General features: G+C 43.3%; 1 protein-coding gene across 1 annotated transcript in view; it reads right to left on the reverse strand.

The window, feature by feature from the left end:
• The window catches only part of LOC143787637 (coagulation factor XIII B chain-like), a 574,339-nt gene that overhangs the window by 143,024 nt on the left and 412,559 nt on the right, over positions 1-18,756 (reverse strand). The window contains exon 9 of the mRNA XM_077276562.1: positions 7,622-7,804. Within this exon, the coding sequence (XP_077132677.1) occupies positions 7,622-7,804 (183 nt within the window). The remainder of the gene's footprint in view (positions 1-7,621; positions 7,805-18,756) is intronic.

Below are 18,756 nucleotides of genomic sequence, written 5' to 3' on the forward strand. Positions count from 1 at the left end.
GACGCAACACAGGGGCAGAAGAAAAACGGCGCTTAAGCTCCTGAAAGGCCTCCACAGCATCAGGGGACCAATTAGCAACATCAGCACCCTGTCTAGTCAAATCGGTCAATGGCTTAACGACATCCGAAAAACCAGAAATAAATCGACGATAAAAGTTGGCAAAGCCCAAAAATTTCTGAAGACTTTTAAGAGAAGAGGGCTGCGTCCAATCACAAATAGCTTGAACCTTGACAGGATCCATCTCAATGGAAGAGGGAGAAAAAATATATCCCAAAAAGGAAATTCTCTGAACCCCAAAAACGCACTTAGAACCCTTGACACACAGAGAATTAGACCGCAAAACCTGAAAAACCCTCTTAACTTGCCGGACATGAGAGTCCCAGTCATCCGAAAAAATCAGAATATCATCCAGATACACTATCATAAATTTATCCAAAAAATCGCGGAAAATATCATGCATAAAGGACTGGAAGACTGAAGGGGCATTAGAAAGACCAAAAGGCATCACCAAATACTCAAAGTGGCCCTCGGGCGTATTAAATGCGGTTTTCCACTCATCCCCCTGCCTGATCCGCACCAAATTATACGCCCCACGGAGATCAATCTTAGAGAACCACTTGGCCCCCTTTATGCGAGCAAACAAATCAGTCAGCAACGGCAATGGGTATTGATATTTAACCGTGATTTTATTCAAAAGCCGATAATCAATACATGGTCTCAAAGAGCCGTCTTTTTTTGACACAAAGAAAAAACCGGCTCCTAAGGGAGATGACGATGGACGAATATGTCCCTTTTCCAAGGACTCCTTTATATATTCTCGCATAGCAGTATGTTCAGGCACAGACAGATTAAATAAACGACCCTTTGGGTATTTACTACCCGGAATTAAATCTATAGCACAATCGCACTCACGGTGCGGAGGTAGTGAACCCAGCTTGGGTTCTTCAAAGACGTCACGATAATCAGACAGGAACTCAGGGATTTCAGAGGGAATAGATGATGAAATGGACACCAAAGGTACGTCCCCATGAGTCCCCTTACATCCCCAGCTCAACACAGACATAGCTCTCCAGTCAAGGACTGGGTTGTGAGACTGCAGCCATGGCAATCCCAGCACCAAATCCTCATGTAGATTATACAGCACTAGAAAACGAATAGTCTCCTGGTGATCCGGATTAATACACATAGTCACTTGTGTCCAGTATTGTGGTTTATTATTAGCCAATGGGGTGGAGTCAATCCCCTTCAGAGGAATAAGAGTTTCCAAAGGCTCTAAATCATACCCACAACGATTGGCAAAGGACCAATCCATAAGACTCAAAGCGGCGCCAGAGTCGATATAGGCGTCAGTAGTAATAGATGACAAAGAGCAAATCAGGGTCACAGACAAAATAAATTTAGACTGTAAAGTGCCAATGGAAACGGATTTATCAAGCTTTTTAGTACGCTTAGAGCACGCTGATATAACATGAGTAGAATCCCCACAATAGAAACACAACCCATTTTTCCGTCTAAAATTCTGCCGCTCGCTTCTGGACAGAATTCTATCACACTGCATGCTTTCTGGCGTCTTCTCAGTGGACACCGCCAGATGGTGCACAGGTTTGCGCTCCCGCAGACGCCTATCGATCTGAATGGCCATTGTCATGGACTCATTCAGACCCGCAGGCACAGGGAACCCCACCATAACATCCTTAATGGCATCAGAGAGACCCTCTCTGAAAGTAGCCGCCAAGGCACACTCATTCCACTGAGTAAGCACAGACCATTTACGGAATCTTTGGCAGTAAATTTCAGCTTCATCTTGCCCCTGCGATAGGGACATCAAAGTTTTTTCTGCCTGAAGTTCCAAATGAGGTTCCTCATACAGCAAGCCCAAGGCCAAAAAAAACGCATCCACATTGCGCAACGCAGGATCCCCTGGTGCCAATGCAAAAGCCCAGTCTTGAGGGTCGCCGCGGAGCAAGGAAATCACAATCCCAACCTGCTGTGCAGAGTCTCCAGCAGAACGAGATTTCAGGGACAAAAATAGCTTACAATTATTTCTAAAATTCTGAAAGCTAGATCTATTCCCTGAGAAGAATTCCGGCAAAGGAATTCTCGGCTCAGATACCGGAGCATGAATAATAAAATCTTGCAAATTTTGTACTTTCGTGGTGAGATTATTCAAACCTGCAGTTACACTCTGAAGATCCATTATTAACAGGTGAACACAAAGCCATTCAAAGATTATAAGGAGAGAGAAAAAAAAGAAAGACTGCAGCATAGACAGACTGGCAAGTGATCCAATTAAGAGCACAGAGGAAAAAAAAAAAAAAAAAAACTCTCAGCAGACTTCTTATTTCTCTCCTTTCTCAGCCAAGGATTTTAACCCTTTAGTGGGCCGGTCAAACTATCATGATCTCCATGGCCAGAGAACTAGCATAAGCCTCTATAGGAACAAGCTCTTGGAAGATGTAACTGTACTGACCATGAACTAAACCTACCGCATCATCTAGAAGTAGCCAGGTAGCATGTCCTACTTTTTATCCCTATATGCCCAGCGCCGGCCGGAGAACTAAATAATGCTAGCAGAGGGAAATATAAGACCTGACTCACCTCTAGAGAAATGCCCAAAAAGGAGACAGAGGCCCCCCACATATATTGGCGGTGATATGAGATGAAACAACAAACGCAGCAGGAAAATAGTTTTAGCAAATTTGAGGTCCGCTTTCTAGATAGCAGAAGACAGAAAGCATACTTTCATGGTCAGTAGAAAACCCTAACAAAACACATCCAGAAATTACTTTAGGACTCTGGCATTAACTCATAATACCAGAGTGGCAATTCCTGATCAACAAGAGCTTTCCAGACACAGTAACGAAACTGCAGCTGTGAACTGGAACCAAAATACAAAAACAAAACATGGACGAATGTCCAACTTATCTAGTAGATGTCTGGGAGCAGGAACAAGCACAGAGAGGCTTCTGATAACATTGTTGACCGGCAAGCATCTAACAGAGAAGCCAGGTTATATAGCGACACCCAGATCTAATCAGAACAGGTGAACAGGGAAGATGATGTCACAAGTTCAATTCCACCAGTAGCCACCGGGGGAGCCCAGAATCCAAATTCACAACAGGCAGATACATCGATGACCTGCTCATTATATGGGGGGGAGATGTATCTGCCATACCGAACTTTGTTGGGTACATGAATGATAATGGATTTAACCTGCAATTCACACATAGGTGCGATAGTGAACAGATTTCCTTTTTGGATTTGGAATTGGTGGGGAAGCAGGGACAAGCCATTGTTAGTAAAACGCACAAGAAACCTATCAGTGGGAACACGGTCCTACATGCTACCAGCAGCCACCCTAAACATACAATTAAATCAATACCTGTAGGGGAATAAACGAGATTAAAAAGAAACTGCAGTAGAACAGAGGACAGAAACAGAGAATTAGAAAATAAATTAATAGCAAGAAAATACCCTAAATGGACTCTGAAAAGGGCAGAAAAAATAGTCAGTGAAAAATAAAGAGAAGCAATGTTAGCACCAAAAAAACATAATTTAAGAGATAGACATAATAAGAAACCATTTATTTGCCTACAGTATAGCCCGCAGTTTAATGAAATAAAACAAATAATTAATAAACGTTTACCGATCTTATATGAAGACACCACGTTGTTGAATATATTAGAGGAAGGTATAAATGTTGTTTCAAGGAGGCTCCTACTGTGGGAAATGTATTCTTCCCAGGTTTGTTTTGTTCTGACACTAAGGGTATGTGCGCACGTCAGGATTTCTTGCAGAAATTTCCTGAAGAAAACCGGAAATTTTCTGCAAGAAATCCGCATTTTTTTTTTGCGTTTTTTCCCCGTTTTTTTCGCATTTTTTTTTAGCATTTTGCAAGCGTAATTAGCTTGCAGAATGCTAAAGTTTTCCAAGCGATCTGTAGCATCGCTTGGAAAACTGATTGACAGGTTGGTCACACTTGTCAAACATAGTGTTTGACAAGTGTGACCAACTTTTTACTATAGATGCAGCCTATGCAGCATCAATAGTAAAAGATAGAATGTTTAAAAATAATAAAAAAAATAAAAAAAATGGTTATACTCACCTGCAGACAGCCGATCTCCTCAGCGGCTTCCGTTCCTATAGATGGTGTGTGTGAAGGACCTGCGATGACGTCGCGGTCATGTGACCGCGACGTCATCGAAGGTCCTGCACACACACACACCATCTATAGGAACGGAAGCAGCATGCACCGCTGAGAGGCGGGAAGACTCCGGGGGCCATCGAAGGTGAGTATATCACTATTTTTTATTTTAATTCTTTTTTTTACCAATTATATGGTGCCCAGTCCGTGGAGGAGAGTCTCCTCTCCTCCACCCTGGGTACCAACCGCACATGCGGAAAGTAAGCAGTTCAATGCATTCCTAGGTGTGTGGAATCCCCGCAATTCCGCAAATTTAATGAACATGTTGCTTTTTTTTCCGCAATGCGATTTTTTAGCGGAAAAAAAATGCAACATTTGCACAAGAAATGCAGAATACACTGAAAATAATGGGAGGCATATGTAAGCGTTTTTTTTGCGTTTTTTTTGCGTTTTTATCATGTTTTTATCGCAAAAAAATGCGAAACATACTGAACGTGTGCACATGGCCTTAATCTACTACATGGCTGGAAACAAAGGGTTTCTATAGGTGTGGCACAACATCATGCAGAACTTGTGAACATGCACATATAGGTAAAACCTTTTCTGATAACTCAAATGACACAGTTTATGATATAAGACAATTTATAAATTGCCACACTACTAATGTTGTACATAAAATAGATTGTGATTTGTGCAATTTGAGTTACATAGGCTGCACCACTAGAAAATTGAAAACACGCATATCTGAACATATAAGAGACACCTTTGAAAGGTAGTAATAGTAATAGAAATATTTCAATGGTAGCCAAACATTTTATTACATTTCATGCAGGAAGTTTGTCCGCAATGAAGGTTCAAGGAATAGAACAGGTAAAAAAAACATTGCGCGGAGGAGACACAAAAAGACGTCTTCTGACTAAAGAAGCCTACTGGATTTACAATTTGCATGCGAGACATCCAAAAGGCATGAATAGGAAAAATGAGCTGTTGTATCACTATTTGTAAATTTTTATTGCTATGTTTTTGTACTGTGTTGTTTATATATATATTTTTTAATATTGTGCAGTATAAATGTTTGACAAATGCCCAATGAAATCAAATGGGGGCGTTTTTTGTTTTTTTGTGTGTTCATCACCAGGTGGACTAATTAACTATGTAAGAACAGAAGTAATGCCATATATAAAGACTCACAGATGAGGGTGAGTTCAAGCTGTGAAAAAGATCATATTAGATTGAAACGCGTTGCTTGTTTTTCTGTATCCACTGTAACTACATCCACTTTGCACAAGGACTTTGCATTTTTAATGGAAAAATAAAGAATTGGAAATTTTAAAAGGAGCTGAAACTACTAACTTTTTTCACATATTGGATTGAAGACACGTTGGGTCAGGACGGGTTCCGTGCATCTGTGAAGCAAATCGGTGAGCTGGCTGAGGCTTCGCCTCATATCTATTTATTTACTTTAACCTTGAGAACTACCCCAGCATCAACACACTTTGGACTTGGACCTCATGGAAGCTCCCAACACATGATCGTTTTCTTGCTGTGCTATCTTCATCATGACTCCCGTATTCTTAGTGTTAGAAATAGTGCTGACTATTGTGATGCTACTCTGTTAGATCCACAGTACAAGAGTAACTTTAGCCAGATGATTCCTCCCCACTGAAAATGGAAGCACGCATGCTGAAGTATCGAAACACGCTTGTAGACAATCTTGATTTTCCCCAAGACAGCAGTGAGGCACACAGTGTGCTTCCCAGTTTTAGACGTCCATCGCCGAGAACGTCAAGGCATCATCGCAAAAACATTAGCAACAGTAGCAATGTCAGCGCATAAACAATTTCTGTGAGTCGTTTCACATATTTTTTAGACCAGACCATGCATCAGCAAAACAGAGTACACATCTAACACGTTGTGAACGACTGGAGAAGATGGTGCAGGAGTATCTGGCGTTCAATATCAAGGCCATCAAGTAGGTGATTGGACCCTTTTGCATTTTGGTCTTCAAAAATAGAAAAGTGGCCTGAGCTCACCTGTCATGCCTTGGATGTTTTTCATGCCAGGCAGCCAGCGCTCTTTCACAATGAGTCTGGTGGTATTTTGACAGATAAGCACATCTGGCTGTCCACTGAATGTGTAGACCACCAAACCTTTCCCAAAATGAACAAGTCATGGATCTCCAATGACTTTTATACCCCAGTCGCAGACTGAGCATACAAGGCGATGGTGCCTGTTTCTACTCCTGCTGTTATAAACAATTTTTTTAAATGTGGAGACTCCAAGTTAGGTCTCCATTTGGTGGGTTGCCTGTAGGGGAAGGTGTGTCAGAGGCCTATGATACTATTTGTACTTGGTGGAAATTGATGCCACTTTAGTGGTGTGTGACAATAATTTTTGGAAATGTGGAGAATTCAATTTGGGTCTTCTTCATGAGTGTTGCCTGACAAGCAGGCTTGCACTTACTTTCACTCAACTTCCTGTTCTACTTTCCATACATTTTTTTTACCAATAGTACTGTATGAAACTAATGTTTGTGCCACCTGAGGTTGGCTGGAAGAAAAAATTAGAGGTGTTGCATGAGGTATCAGTGCTTTTTCAAGCTGTCAAGAAAAATGCATGTCAAGGGGCCAGCAGGGAGACGTGTCGGCACTACCAACGATTATGGGTAAGCAGGATTGAAATTGTGGGGCATGCTAATCTGGTTCTATTTATGTACAAATACATGTTATTGATTATTGTCGGTGCCCACTCATTATATATTTTGTGGTATACTACTTATATCTGATGTTAGCTCTGATCCTGTTCACCCTTGGGTACTTGTGTTTCACCCTCTCCTTGCTGTACTAGAATGTTTCCTCGATTATCATCTTTACTGTATTATTATGCTCATTGCATCTTATTGTTTTATACACTAATGATTTAATAAAACTTTCTATTTTACTTGTGTTGGTGGTTTCTCTGTACTCCGTTCTTATGTGTTTTCATATTTTGGGGAGTATTCCACTTGTTACCATGTGTGGTGAATTTATTTAGGGAGTGAGGTTTTCCTCTCTTGGCCACAGTGTTAGGAGTTGCTTATCTTGACTATTTTTTTACTATCTTGACCTATCAGAAAGGCAATAGGTAGCCCCTTAGATGGATGCCTATACTGTCTACAACTCATCCCGACCCCGAGTTGACCCTGTTTGATAACTTAGGTTTGGTATGTGATGTATAATTTTATTTGGAGTACAGAATGTACTCGAACTGTTGCATCCATATTTAAAATGTTCTGCTCATCACTAATATATGCACTTGTTTCTATAACAAATTAGAAGGAAACAGACACATGTACAGGATAGGGGACCTTTGTTGTCAGTGTCTACCCATCAGTTCAAAAGAATAATATAGAATGTACTTATAACCTTAATAGTGATATAATTTTATTACTTTTACATTTTTTTCTGTACATTTTGTGATAAATGATATTGAACATACCTAGACAAACTGGCGCTTCTCCCCAGACACCGTTCAAACACCTTACAATCTTTTCCCCTTTAAAAACATAATAAATCGGGCACTGATATTCCACAAATTCATCAGGTTTATAGCTAATTTTTCTATTTTCAATGGTGTCTCCAAATTGTATGGTTGGTGGTGGACCACATTGATCCCCGATTGCTGAAAAAGAATTAAAATTAAACAAATTATTTAGATTTGGCATTGTTATATTCAATCAGATAAAACATTTATTGCTTATTTTCTAATCAGTGACACATAATTTAACTCTCAAGTTGCATATATCCTAACACACACTTGCTGTCACTTTTGTTTCTGTGCTGCATCTTAATCCCCATATAACATAAGATATAGGATTAACTGGCATTTTAATTTATAATGTCTATAGTGTGTGTACGAAGGGCCACTTCTGCCTTGAGGAGAGTTGAGTACAGGGTCATCTCCAGGTTTTCGTGGGCCCCGGGCAAAAGAGTCCCTTTGTTGAAAAAGACAAATAATAAACAACTGTATCCCTCATGTGTCCAAAGTGAAGATGTCTCACGCCGTAGTTCATCTCTGCAATATGTGGTTTACAACCGCCAAATTTGTTAAGGAGGGCATCACAATAAATCTAGAGGGATACTCCCAGGGTCAGTGCAAAACATTGAACACTACATGCAAAGAGAAAAGCTGCAGACCAAAAATTGGGGATCACCAAACATGAATACAAAAAATGATACTTTTATTGAGTACAAAACCAACACACTTATTTTAAAAACAATTAAAAGTCAGAAAACATTGACATGAATACACCTGAACAGCTTATAATAAAGCCTAAGGCTACCCCTCCCAAGCCCAATGAAAAATCACAATGACAAATATAGTGCTATATATAATTAAGACAGTTGCTGATGGTGGTCCAAATAGTACATGTATGTATCAGTAGTAATGTAGATTCCTATAACACATTAATATGCTGTACATGGATACTCACCTACAACATGGCAATGTGAGGGTGATCTCTTAAAGTGAGATCAATATGATTGCTTGTACCTGACCAAATATAAGCTGAGTGCTAGCTTAGAGGCCCAGAATGTATCAGATTCACAAAGACGATACACACAGCCTCTCTCAGTGATGGCTCACTCACAACTGCTTTATTCTGAACAAAGGATAATACTGAACACAGGAAATGGGGGAGGTCGCACAACTTCAGAATAGTTAGTGTCACTCTGATTGGTTTATTCCAAGCTTCATTTCCAAATACGGTGTATTCCAGTGCCTTCACTCCCACATTCCAAAGATTCCTTCCAGGTCAGTTTCAAGGATCTTCAAGACAGTTTCAAAGACACAATCGCCATCTTGCTCACCATATCTGAACTGACTTATATAAGGTTTTAATAATTGATTTCATTAGACATTTTCTCCTTCACAGCAATAAGTCAAACTTGTACCATAGCTGCTGGTGGCACAAATACTGCCTGGTGGTTAGCAATATAGACACTATATACACTGGCTGCAAAATGCTGGTGTCACTGCTAGTACATCTCCACGGGCTCCCCTGCTCCTAGGCTTATTTGTACATACCATGTGCTGTTTTGGGTTTGGATTAGCTATTCTGCCATGCTGCACAGCTTGATCATTTGGTTTGTGCGAGCACTTTTTTTTGTATTCATGTTTGGTGATCCCCAATTTTTGGTCTGCAGCTTTTCTCTTTGCATGTAATGTGGTTTACAACCTTGACGGAGCCATGATGCGAACATCCAGGCTGAAAATCACAGACGAATGGGATGCTACGAGTGCATCTTCAGTGACTAGCGGTGATGTCATAAAGTTCACCGCTGGTCATTGAAGATACTTTCCCAAAACGCACTGTAAGCCGGGACGATGAACTGCGGTGCCCTCAATGAAATTATTACTTTTGGTATGTTACAGGGGACATGAGTATAACTTTATTTTTTAATTTTTTTTGTGTGTGAATAACTGTGTATAAAAGGATGAGGAGTTTTATTTCAAATAAAGGACTTTATTCTTGCTTTGTCTTTTTTACAATATGACTGGGTTTGACATCAGCTTACATCACAAAGCTGACATCAATCCCTACCCTATTACCCCACTTGCCACTGCACCAGGGGAAGTGGGAAGAGCGAGATTAAGAGGCAGAGTTGGCTCATATTATCGATGCACCATTTCTGGGGCAGCTAAGGGCTGATGTTGGTAGTCTGGGAGAGGGGGCAATATCCTTGTTTCCTTCCCAGGCTATTAATATCAACCCACAGCTGTCTATTTAGAGTTTGTTGGTTAGAATTTAGAGGGGGACCCCATATTTTTTCTGGAGTCCCCCATAAATTAACCAACAAAGGCTAAGCAAACAACTGTGAGCAGTTATTAATACCCTGGAAACTTTTGGGAAATTATCCTATTTCTCCCTAGTGTCAGGATTTTAACTGACCTATTGAAGGAAAATGAGAAACTGATAAGTTTGGGTCCATTTACAGACCTTAAACCTAAAAGTAGGAAGATGCTACCTCAGATGGGTCTTGATAGTATTGGGATTTTTTTTTTGAAACTCGTGACTGATGAGTTGGGAAGGATTGGCACTATGGGTGGAAAGCATCACTTGAGCCTGACGAGGGGAAAAAGGGAAGCACTGGATGGTCTTACTGCTAGGAAACAATGTATTTTAAGCCCTCTGATAAAGGGGAAAATCTGGTGGTATTAGACCATAGACAATACTCGGTCATGTGTGAGAACATCTTGAAGGATATACTGACTTATAAACAATTGAGAAGGGATCCCACTGAGAGTTTTATGGGTGATCTCAAGGCTTTATTGACAAAAGCAAGTGAATTCGGGTTGATATCGAATAGTGATTTAGATTTTATGTTCCCCAAGTCTCCAATTATGGCCCTTTTCTACTCACTACCAAAGGTCCACAAGTGTCTGAGTCCATTGAAGGGTCGCCTGATTGTGGCTGGGATTGATTCCATCACCCAGAACTCTAGTGTTTACACAGACAGGATACTCAGACCCTCTTACATCAGAAATTCCTCTGACCTTCTCAGACTGGAGGATATTGTCTGACTCTTGAGTGATAATGTGCGTTTAGCGTCCATTGACGTGGAGGCGCTATACAGCAACAAGGGCAGTTGACTATTTCCTCAGGTCAAGGGGAAAACACTTTTCTTGACACAACCAATTTGTCATTGAGTTACTTGAATATGTACTAATGCATAATTTCTCTCCATTTTGCGGCAGGTTCTTTCTCCAGCTCAGGGGCACGGTGATGGGGAGCCCTTGTGCCCCCACATATGGCAATCTGTTCCTGGACTGGTGGGATGACCAAGCTGTTTTTGGGGAAGATGAGAAATTTTGGTGAAAGCCCAAGATGTTATTCTGGGAAGGTACATAGAGGATGTGCAGATATTGTGGTCCTGTGATGACGTCTCCTTCTCTAATTTGTCCTTGAATTAAACAACAACAAGATTGGTCTGAAGCTTACTTTTGAGATCCATTATGATTCTATCAATTTTCTTGACTTAAAAATCTCTAGAGATAATATGGGCCGAATTGTAATTGAAACCTTTTATAAGCCCACTGCCACCAACAATTTGCTATGGTGGCAAAGTCATCACCCATCCAGTCTGATACTTCATATTACAAGGAATTGCTCCTCCGACACAGGTTTTTACCTACAGGCTTGGGATTTAAAGAATAAGATCATAGATAGAGGATACCCCCTTAAGGTTCTGAATGAAGCCTATATGTCATCAATTGGAAAGGAGAGAACAATACTTTTAGAAACTAAGAATGGAGAGGAAAGGAGGAATGAGATGAGAATTGTGGGTACGTATGATAATCAATCATACGAGGTAAGAAATGTCATCAAGAAATACTGAGACATACTTAAAATGGAACTTAATCTAAATGATATCATCCCTGATTCCCCACAAATTGCATATAGGAGGGGGAGATCCATCCATGACCAATTGCTCCACAGTGCGTATTCCCCTGTTAAGAAAACCCCCACATGGTTGGATAAGAGAGAGAATGGCACCTTTAGGTGTGGGAGGTGTAAATTTTGTAAGTACATCTCAAAGGGTAACATATTTTCGAGTTCCCACACGGTAGGGTTGAGCGAAACGGGTCGATCATTTTCAAAAGTCGCCGACTTTTGGCTAAGTCGGCGTCTCATGAAACCCGATCCGACCCCTGTGCTTGTCGGCCATGCGGTACGCGACTTTCGCGCCAAAGTCGCGTTTCAATGACGCGAAAAGCGCCATTTCTCAGCCAATGAAGGTGAACGCAGAGTGTGGGCAGCGTGATGACATAGATCCTGGTCCCCACCATCTTAGAGAAGGGCATTGCAGTGATTGGCTTGCTGTCTGCGGCGTCACAGGGGCTATAAAGGGGCGTTCCCGCCGACCGCCATCTTACTGCTGCTGATCTGAGCTTAGGGACAGGTTGCTGCCGCTTCGTCAGAAGCAGGGAGAGCGTTAGGCAGGGTCCACTAACCACCAAACCGCTTGTGCTGCAGCGATTTCCACTGTCCAACACCACCTTCGGTGTGCAGGGACTGTGGAAGCTATTTTTTTTTTTTTTTCCCCTCAGCGCTGTAGCTCATTGGGCTGCCCTAGAAGGCTCCGTGATAGCTGTATTGCTGTGTGTACGCCACTGTGGAAACCAACTGCTTTTTTCAAAGCACATATCCTCTTGTTCCTTCCTTTCTGCACAGCTATCTTTTTTGTTTGTCCACACTTTTTATTTAATTTGTGCATCAGTCCACTCCTATTGCTGCCTGCCATACCTGGCTTACATTACTGCAGGGAGATAGTAATTGTAGGACAGTCCCTGTTTTTTTTTTGTTTTTTTTGTGGGAGATTAAGATTGGCATTTCTGCTACAGTGCCATCCCTGTGTGTGCCATCTCTCACTGAGTGGGCCATAGAAAGCCTATTTATTTTTTCCGTGATTTGTGTTCTAAATTCTACCTCAACACAAAAACACTACATCAATCAGTGGGAGAAAAATATTGGCCTCAGTCAGGGCTTGTGTGCCACTGCTGTGTGTGCTATCTCTCATTCAGTGGGCTATAGCAAGCCTATTTTTTTTTTTTTTTTTTTTTTTTTTAATATTATTTGGTTTCTAAAGTCTCCCTGAAAAAAAAAAAAAAACCTAAAAAAACAGTGGGAGAGTAATATTGCCCTTTCAGCTTGTGTGCCAGTCTTGACTCCTGGGTGTGCCACCTCTCTCCCTCTCATTCAGTGGGCCATAGAAAGCCTATTTATTTTTTTTTTTAAATATTATTGGGTTTCTAAAGTCTCCCTTAAAAAACAAAAAATACATAAAAAAACAGTGGGAGAGTAATATTGCCCTTTCAGCTTGTGTGCCAGTCTTGACTCCTGGGTGTGCCACCTCTCTCCCTCTCATTCAGTGGGCCATAGAAAGCCTATTTATTTTTTTAAAAAAATATTATTGGGTTTCTAAAGTCTCCCTTAAAAAAAAAAAAAAACATAAAAAAACAGTGGGAGAGTAATATTGCCCTTTCAGCTTGTGTGCCAGTCTTGACTCCTGGGTGTGCCACCTCTCTCTCATTCAGTGGGCCATAGAAAGCATTTTTTTTTTTTTCCTTGATTTGTGTTCTAAAATCTACCTCAACACAAAAACACTACATCAATCAGTGGGAGAAAAATATTGGCCTCAGTCAGGGCTTGTGTGCCACTGCTGTGTGTGCTATCTCTCATTCAGTGGGCTATAGAAAGTCTATTTTTTTTTTTTTTTTTTTAATATTATTTGGTTTCTAAAGTCTCCCTGAGAAAAAAAAATAAATAAATTAGGTGGGAGATTAATATTGACATTAGTGCTTGAGTGACAGTCCTGCGTGTGTGTCATCTCTGTGATTTTGTGCCACAGAAAACAGAGTGTGTAACATTGTGCCTGATTTTCCTTGTGGTCTCACCAACCTGTTAAGGGATATTGAAATCATACTGAAGTTATAGCTCACCGTGTAAGTTGTTTGACAGCAACAAATAAAGTTACTTTGGTTAAGATTTTAAAACAATGAGGAAGTCTGGTGCAAGAGGTCGTCGTGGGCGTTCATTGTCAGCTGGTAATGATGGTAGTGGTAGTGGAGCATCAGGTGGTCGTGGGGATAAAAATATTCCACCTAAGTCTGGAGCTGTGGAGCCAGTTTCGTCGTCAGGCTACACAAGGCCTCGAACGCTCTCTTTTCTGGGAGTAGGAAAACCGCTTTTAAAGGCGGAGCAGCAACAGCAAGTTTTGGCTTACATTGCAGACTCAGCCTCTAGCTCTTTTGCCTCCTCTTCCGAAACTGGTAAATGTAAAAGCAGCGCGTCGCTTGTGGATGTTCACGGTCAGGGACAAGTCGCTTCCTTGTCCTCCTCAGCAAAAACTACAACAAGAGAGAAGGATGCAGCAGGCGACACAACGGGTCACTCCATGGAGCTCTTTACACATACCGTCCCTGGCTTAGAAAGTGAAACATTTAACAGGCCATGCCCATTACAAGTATATTCTGACATGGAGTGCACTGATGCACAGCCACAGCCAGAGTACTATGCTGCTCCTTTGACTCAGACCACCACATTGCCCTCTCAAGGTACAGATCCACAATCAGACCCTGATGAGACTATGTTGCCCCGCCACGAACGCTATACCACCGACCGACACAGTGACACAGACGAAGTTGCACACGAGCTCGAAGAGGAGGTAATAGATGACCCAGTTATTGACCCCGATTGGCAGCCATTGGGGGAACAGGGTGCAGGCGGCAGTAGTTCAGAAGCGGAGGTGGAGGAGGGGCCGCAGCAGGCATCAACATCGCAACAGGTTCCATCTGCCGGGCCCGTATCTGGCCCAAAACGCGTGTCAAAGCCAAAACCTGTTGGAGCACAGCGTTGCCATCCGGTTAAAGCTCAGTCTGCAATCCCTGAAAAGGGATCCGAGTCTAGGAAGAGTGCAGTCTGGCATTTTTTTAAACAACATCCAACTGATCAGCGCAAAGTCATCTGTCAAAAATGTTCAACTAGCTTAAGCAGAGGTCAGAATCTGAAAAGTCTAAATACTAGTTGCATGCATAGACACTTAACCACCATGCATTTTCAAGCCTGGACTAACTACCAAACGTCCCTCAAGGTTGTAGCACCCTCGGCCAATGAAGCTAGTCAGCAACGCAACATCCCTTCCGTCACTGTAAGGCCACCATTTTCCGCACCACCGGCAGTATCTGTGCAGGTTTCTTTGCCAGCCAAAACCAGTCAGGGTCAGGGAATCACCAGTTTTGTAGGAGGAAATATTGCATCTAGGGCACCGGCGGAAACAATACCGTCTCCAACCGTCTCTCAGTCTGCCATGTCCACCGGCACACCCGAAAGTTCCACGATCTCCAGCTCTCCAGTCCAGCTCACCCTACATGAGACTCTGGTTAGAAAAAGGAAGTACTTATCCTCGCATCCGCGTACACAGTGTTTTAACGCCCACATAGCTAGACTAATCTCGTTAGAGATGATGCCCTACCGGTTAGTTGAAAGCGAAGCTTTCAAAGCCCTGATGGAGTACGCTGAACCACGATACGAGCTACCCAGTCGACACTTTTTTTCCAGAAAAGCCATCCCAGCCCTGCACCAGCATGTTAAACAGCGCATCGTCCATGCACTCAGGCAATCTGTGAGTACAAAGGTGCACCTGACTACAGATGCATGGACCAGTAGGCATGGCCAGGGACGTTATGTGTCCATCACGGCACACTGGGTGAATGTGGTGGATGCAGGGTCCACAGGCGACATCAATTTAGGGACAGTTGTGCCTAGCCCACGGTCTAGGAAACAGTTGGCTGTAGGCGTTCGCACCCCCTCCTCCTCCTCCTCCTCGTCCTCCTGCAGAAGCTACAGCTCTTCCACAGAACGCAGTCTGCCAACCACTCCATCGGCAGATGACACTGTTGCACACCAGTTGTCCCATTATGGGCCAGCTACTGCCAAGCGTCAGCAGGCTGTATTGGCTATGAAGTGCTTGGGCGACAACAGACACACCGCGGAAGTTCTGTCCGAGTTCTTGCAACAAGAAACACAGTCGTGGCTGGGCACAGTAGATCTTGAGGCAGGCAAGGTAGTGAGTGATAACGGAAGGAATTTCATGGCTGCCATCTCCCTTTCCCAACTGAAACACATTCCTTGCCTGGCTCACACCTTAAACCTGGTGGTGCAGTGCTTATTGAAAACTTATCCTGGGTTCTCCGACCTGCTCCTCAAAGTGCGTGCACTTTGCTCACATATCCGACGTTCGCCTGTACACGCCAGCCGTATGCAGACCTATCAGCGGTCTTTGAACCTTCCCCAGCATCGCCTAATCATAGACGTTGCAACAAGGTGGAACTCAACACTGCACATGCTTCAGAGACTGTGCGAACAGAGGCGTGCTGTTATTTATTTGTGGGAGGATACACGGGCAGGCAGTAGGATGGCAGACATGGAGTTGTCAGGTGTGCAGTGGTCTAAGATACAAGACATGTGTCAAGTCCTTCAGTGTTTTGAGGAATGCACACGGCTGGTTAGTGCAGACAACGCCGTAATAAGCATGAGCATCCCCCTAAAGCGTCTGCTGATACAAAGTTTGACGCACATAAAGGAGCAGGCGTCTGCACCAGAGGAAGAGGAAAGCCTTGATGACAGTCAGCCATTGTCTGGTCAGGGCAGTGTACAGGACGAGGTAGCGGGCGAAGAGGAGGTGGAGGACGAGGAGGATGATGGGGATGAGTATATTTTTAATGCCGAACCTTTCCCGGGGGCACAGGAAATTGGTTGCGTGTCACGGCCGGGTTCTGGTTTTTTGAGGGACACAAGTGACGTAGATTTGCCTGCAACTGCCCCTCAACCAATCACAACCGGAGATTTTACAACTGGAACTTTGGCCCACATGGCGGATTATGCCTTACGTATCCTAAAAAGGGACACACGCATTACGAAAATGATGAACGATGACGATTACTGGTTGGCCTGCCTCCTTGATCCACGCTATAAAGGCAAATTGCAAAATATTAAGCCACATGAGAACTTGGAACTAATATTAGCAACCAAACAATCAACTCTTGTTGACCGTTTGCTTCAGGCATTCCCAGCACACAGCGCACGTGATCGTTCTCACACGAGCTCCAGGGGGCAGCAGACTAGGAGTGTTAGGGGTGCACACATCAGAAGTGGCGTTGGACAGAGGGGTTTTCTGACCAGGTTGTGGAGTGATTTTGCTATGACCGCAGACAGGACAGGTACTGCTGCATCAATTGAAAGTGACAGGAGACAACATTTGTCCAGTATGGTTACTAACTATTTTTCATCCCTTATCGATGTTCTCCCTCAACCGTCATTCCCATTTGATTACTGGGCCTCCAAATTAGACACCTGGCCAGAATTGGCAGAATATGCATTGCAGGAGCTTGCTTGCCCGGCAGCAAGTGTCCTATCAGAAAGAGTATTCAGTGCTGCAGGTTCAATATTAACCGAAAAAAGGACTCGTCTGGCTACCCAAAATGTTGACGATCTAACATTCATTAAAATGAACCACAACTGGATTTCGAAATCTTTTGCCCCACCTTGCCCGGCCGACACCTAGCTTTCCTATGAAAGGCTCTTGCCTGTGAATTACTTTTCTAATGTCTAATTTGCTGCAGCTGATTGTACAGCATACGACATGTTTACACCTCCCTAAATGGCCAAACTCCCCACACGGGGCCGTGGTATCGCGACTTGGCGCAAGCACCCGTGAGACTGCTGTTTGTCTGAAGAGGTGGGTGTGCTCGCTTTTGGTTGACGGCATTGCTACTGGGTCCCTCATAGTACAATGTAGTGTCTCTGGCGGTGGTGGTGCACACCCAACGTCAGACACACCGTTGTAACATGAGGGGCCCTGGGGCGGTCCCGCCGGCCTCTAGAGAGTTCCCCCCTACCCCAGCTCAAAATGTGCTCTACCACATGCAAAATTATGTCGCACAGCTCCACCAATCTTTAGTCTATTCGCTGACATCATTCAATGTCTGGCACTGACAATACAAATTTGTAGACATCTACGATGCAACTTAAAGTAGTCTGTGTCTGTGTCCTATATTGGCACCATTAAATAGTTACTGCCAAATTACTATGTCAGAAACTCAGCAGATGAGCCCACCCCTGTACCTAAGTATGCCACCTTTTTTTTTGTTTTGGTTGTTTTGCGAGACATTAACATCTATTTATATTTTGGGAGTACTGGGACAGACACTCCTTGCACTACTCCTCCACTCACCACCAAGCTGCCCGTGTATCCATGTAACCGCTGTAAAACTGCCATGAGCCTATTGTTTGTTATTTTAGGCCTTTGAAGCCTGTCTGCGGTCCCTCCTTCCACTAGTCCTCCACTGACCAGACCACTGCTGCCCGTGTACCCCTGGAACCAATTATAAAGTGCCTACAGCCAGCCCATTTTTTTATGTTAGGCCTTTGAAGCCTGTCTGCGGTCCCTCCTTCCACTAGTCCTCCACTGGCCAGACCACTGCTGCCCGTGTACCCCTGGAACCAATTATAAAGTGCCTACAGCCAGCCCATTTTTTAATGTTAGGCCTTTGAAGCCTGTCTGCGGTCCCTCCTTCCACTAGTCCTCCACTGGCCAGACCACTGCTGCCCGTGTACCCCTGGAACCAATTATAAAGTGCCTACAGCCAGCCCATTTTCTTATGTTAGGCCTTTGAAGCCTGTCTGCGGTCCCTACTTTAAATACTCCTCCACTGATCACCAAGCTGCCTGCCCGTGTATCCATGTAACCGCTGTAAAACTGCCATGAGCCTATTGTTTGTTATGTTAGGCCTTTGAAGCCTGTCTGCGGTCCCTACTTTAAATACTCCTCCACTGACCACCAAGCTGCCTGCCCGTGTATCCATGTAACCGCTGTAAAACTGCCATGAGCCTATTGTTTGTTATTTTAGGCCTTTGAAGCCTGTCTGCGGTCCCTCCTTCCACTAGTCCTCCACTGACCAGACCACTGCTGCCCGTGTACCCCTGGAACCAATTATAAAGTGCCTACAGCCAGCCCATTTTCTTATGTTAGGCCTTTGAAGCCTGTCTGCGGTCCCTACTTTAAATACTCCTC

Source organism: Ranitomeya variabilis, chromosome 8 (genome assembly GCF_051348905.1).
Source record: "Ranitomeya variabilis isolate aRanVar5 chromosome 8, aRanVar5.hap1, whole genome shotgun sequence".
In the NCBI taxonomy this organism is placed as follows: domain Eukaryota; kingdom Metazoa; phylum Chordata; class Amphibia; order Anura; family Dendrobatidae; genus Ranitomeya; species Ranitomeya variabilis.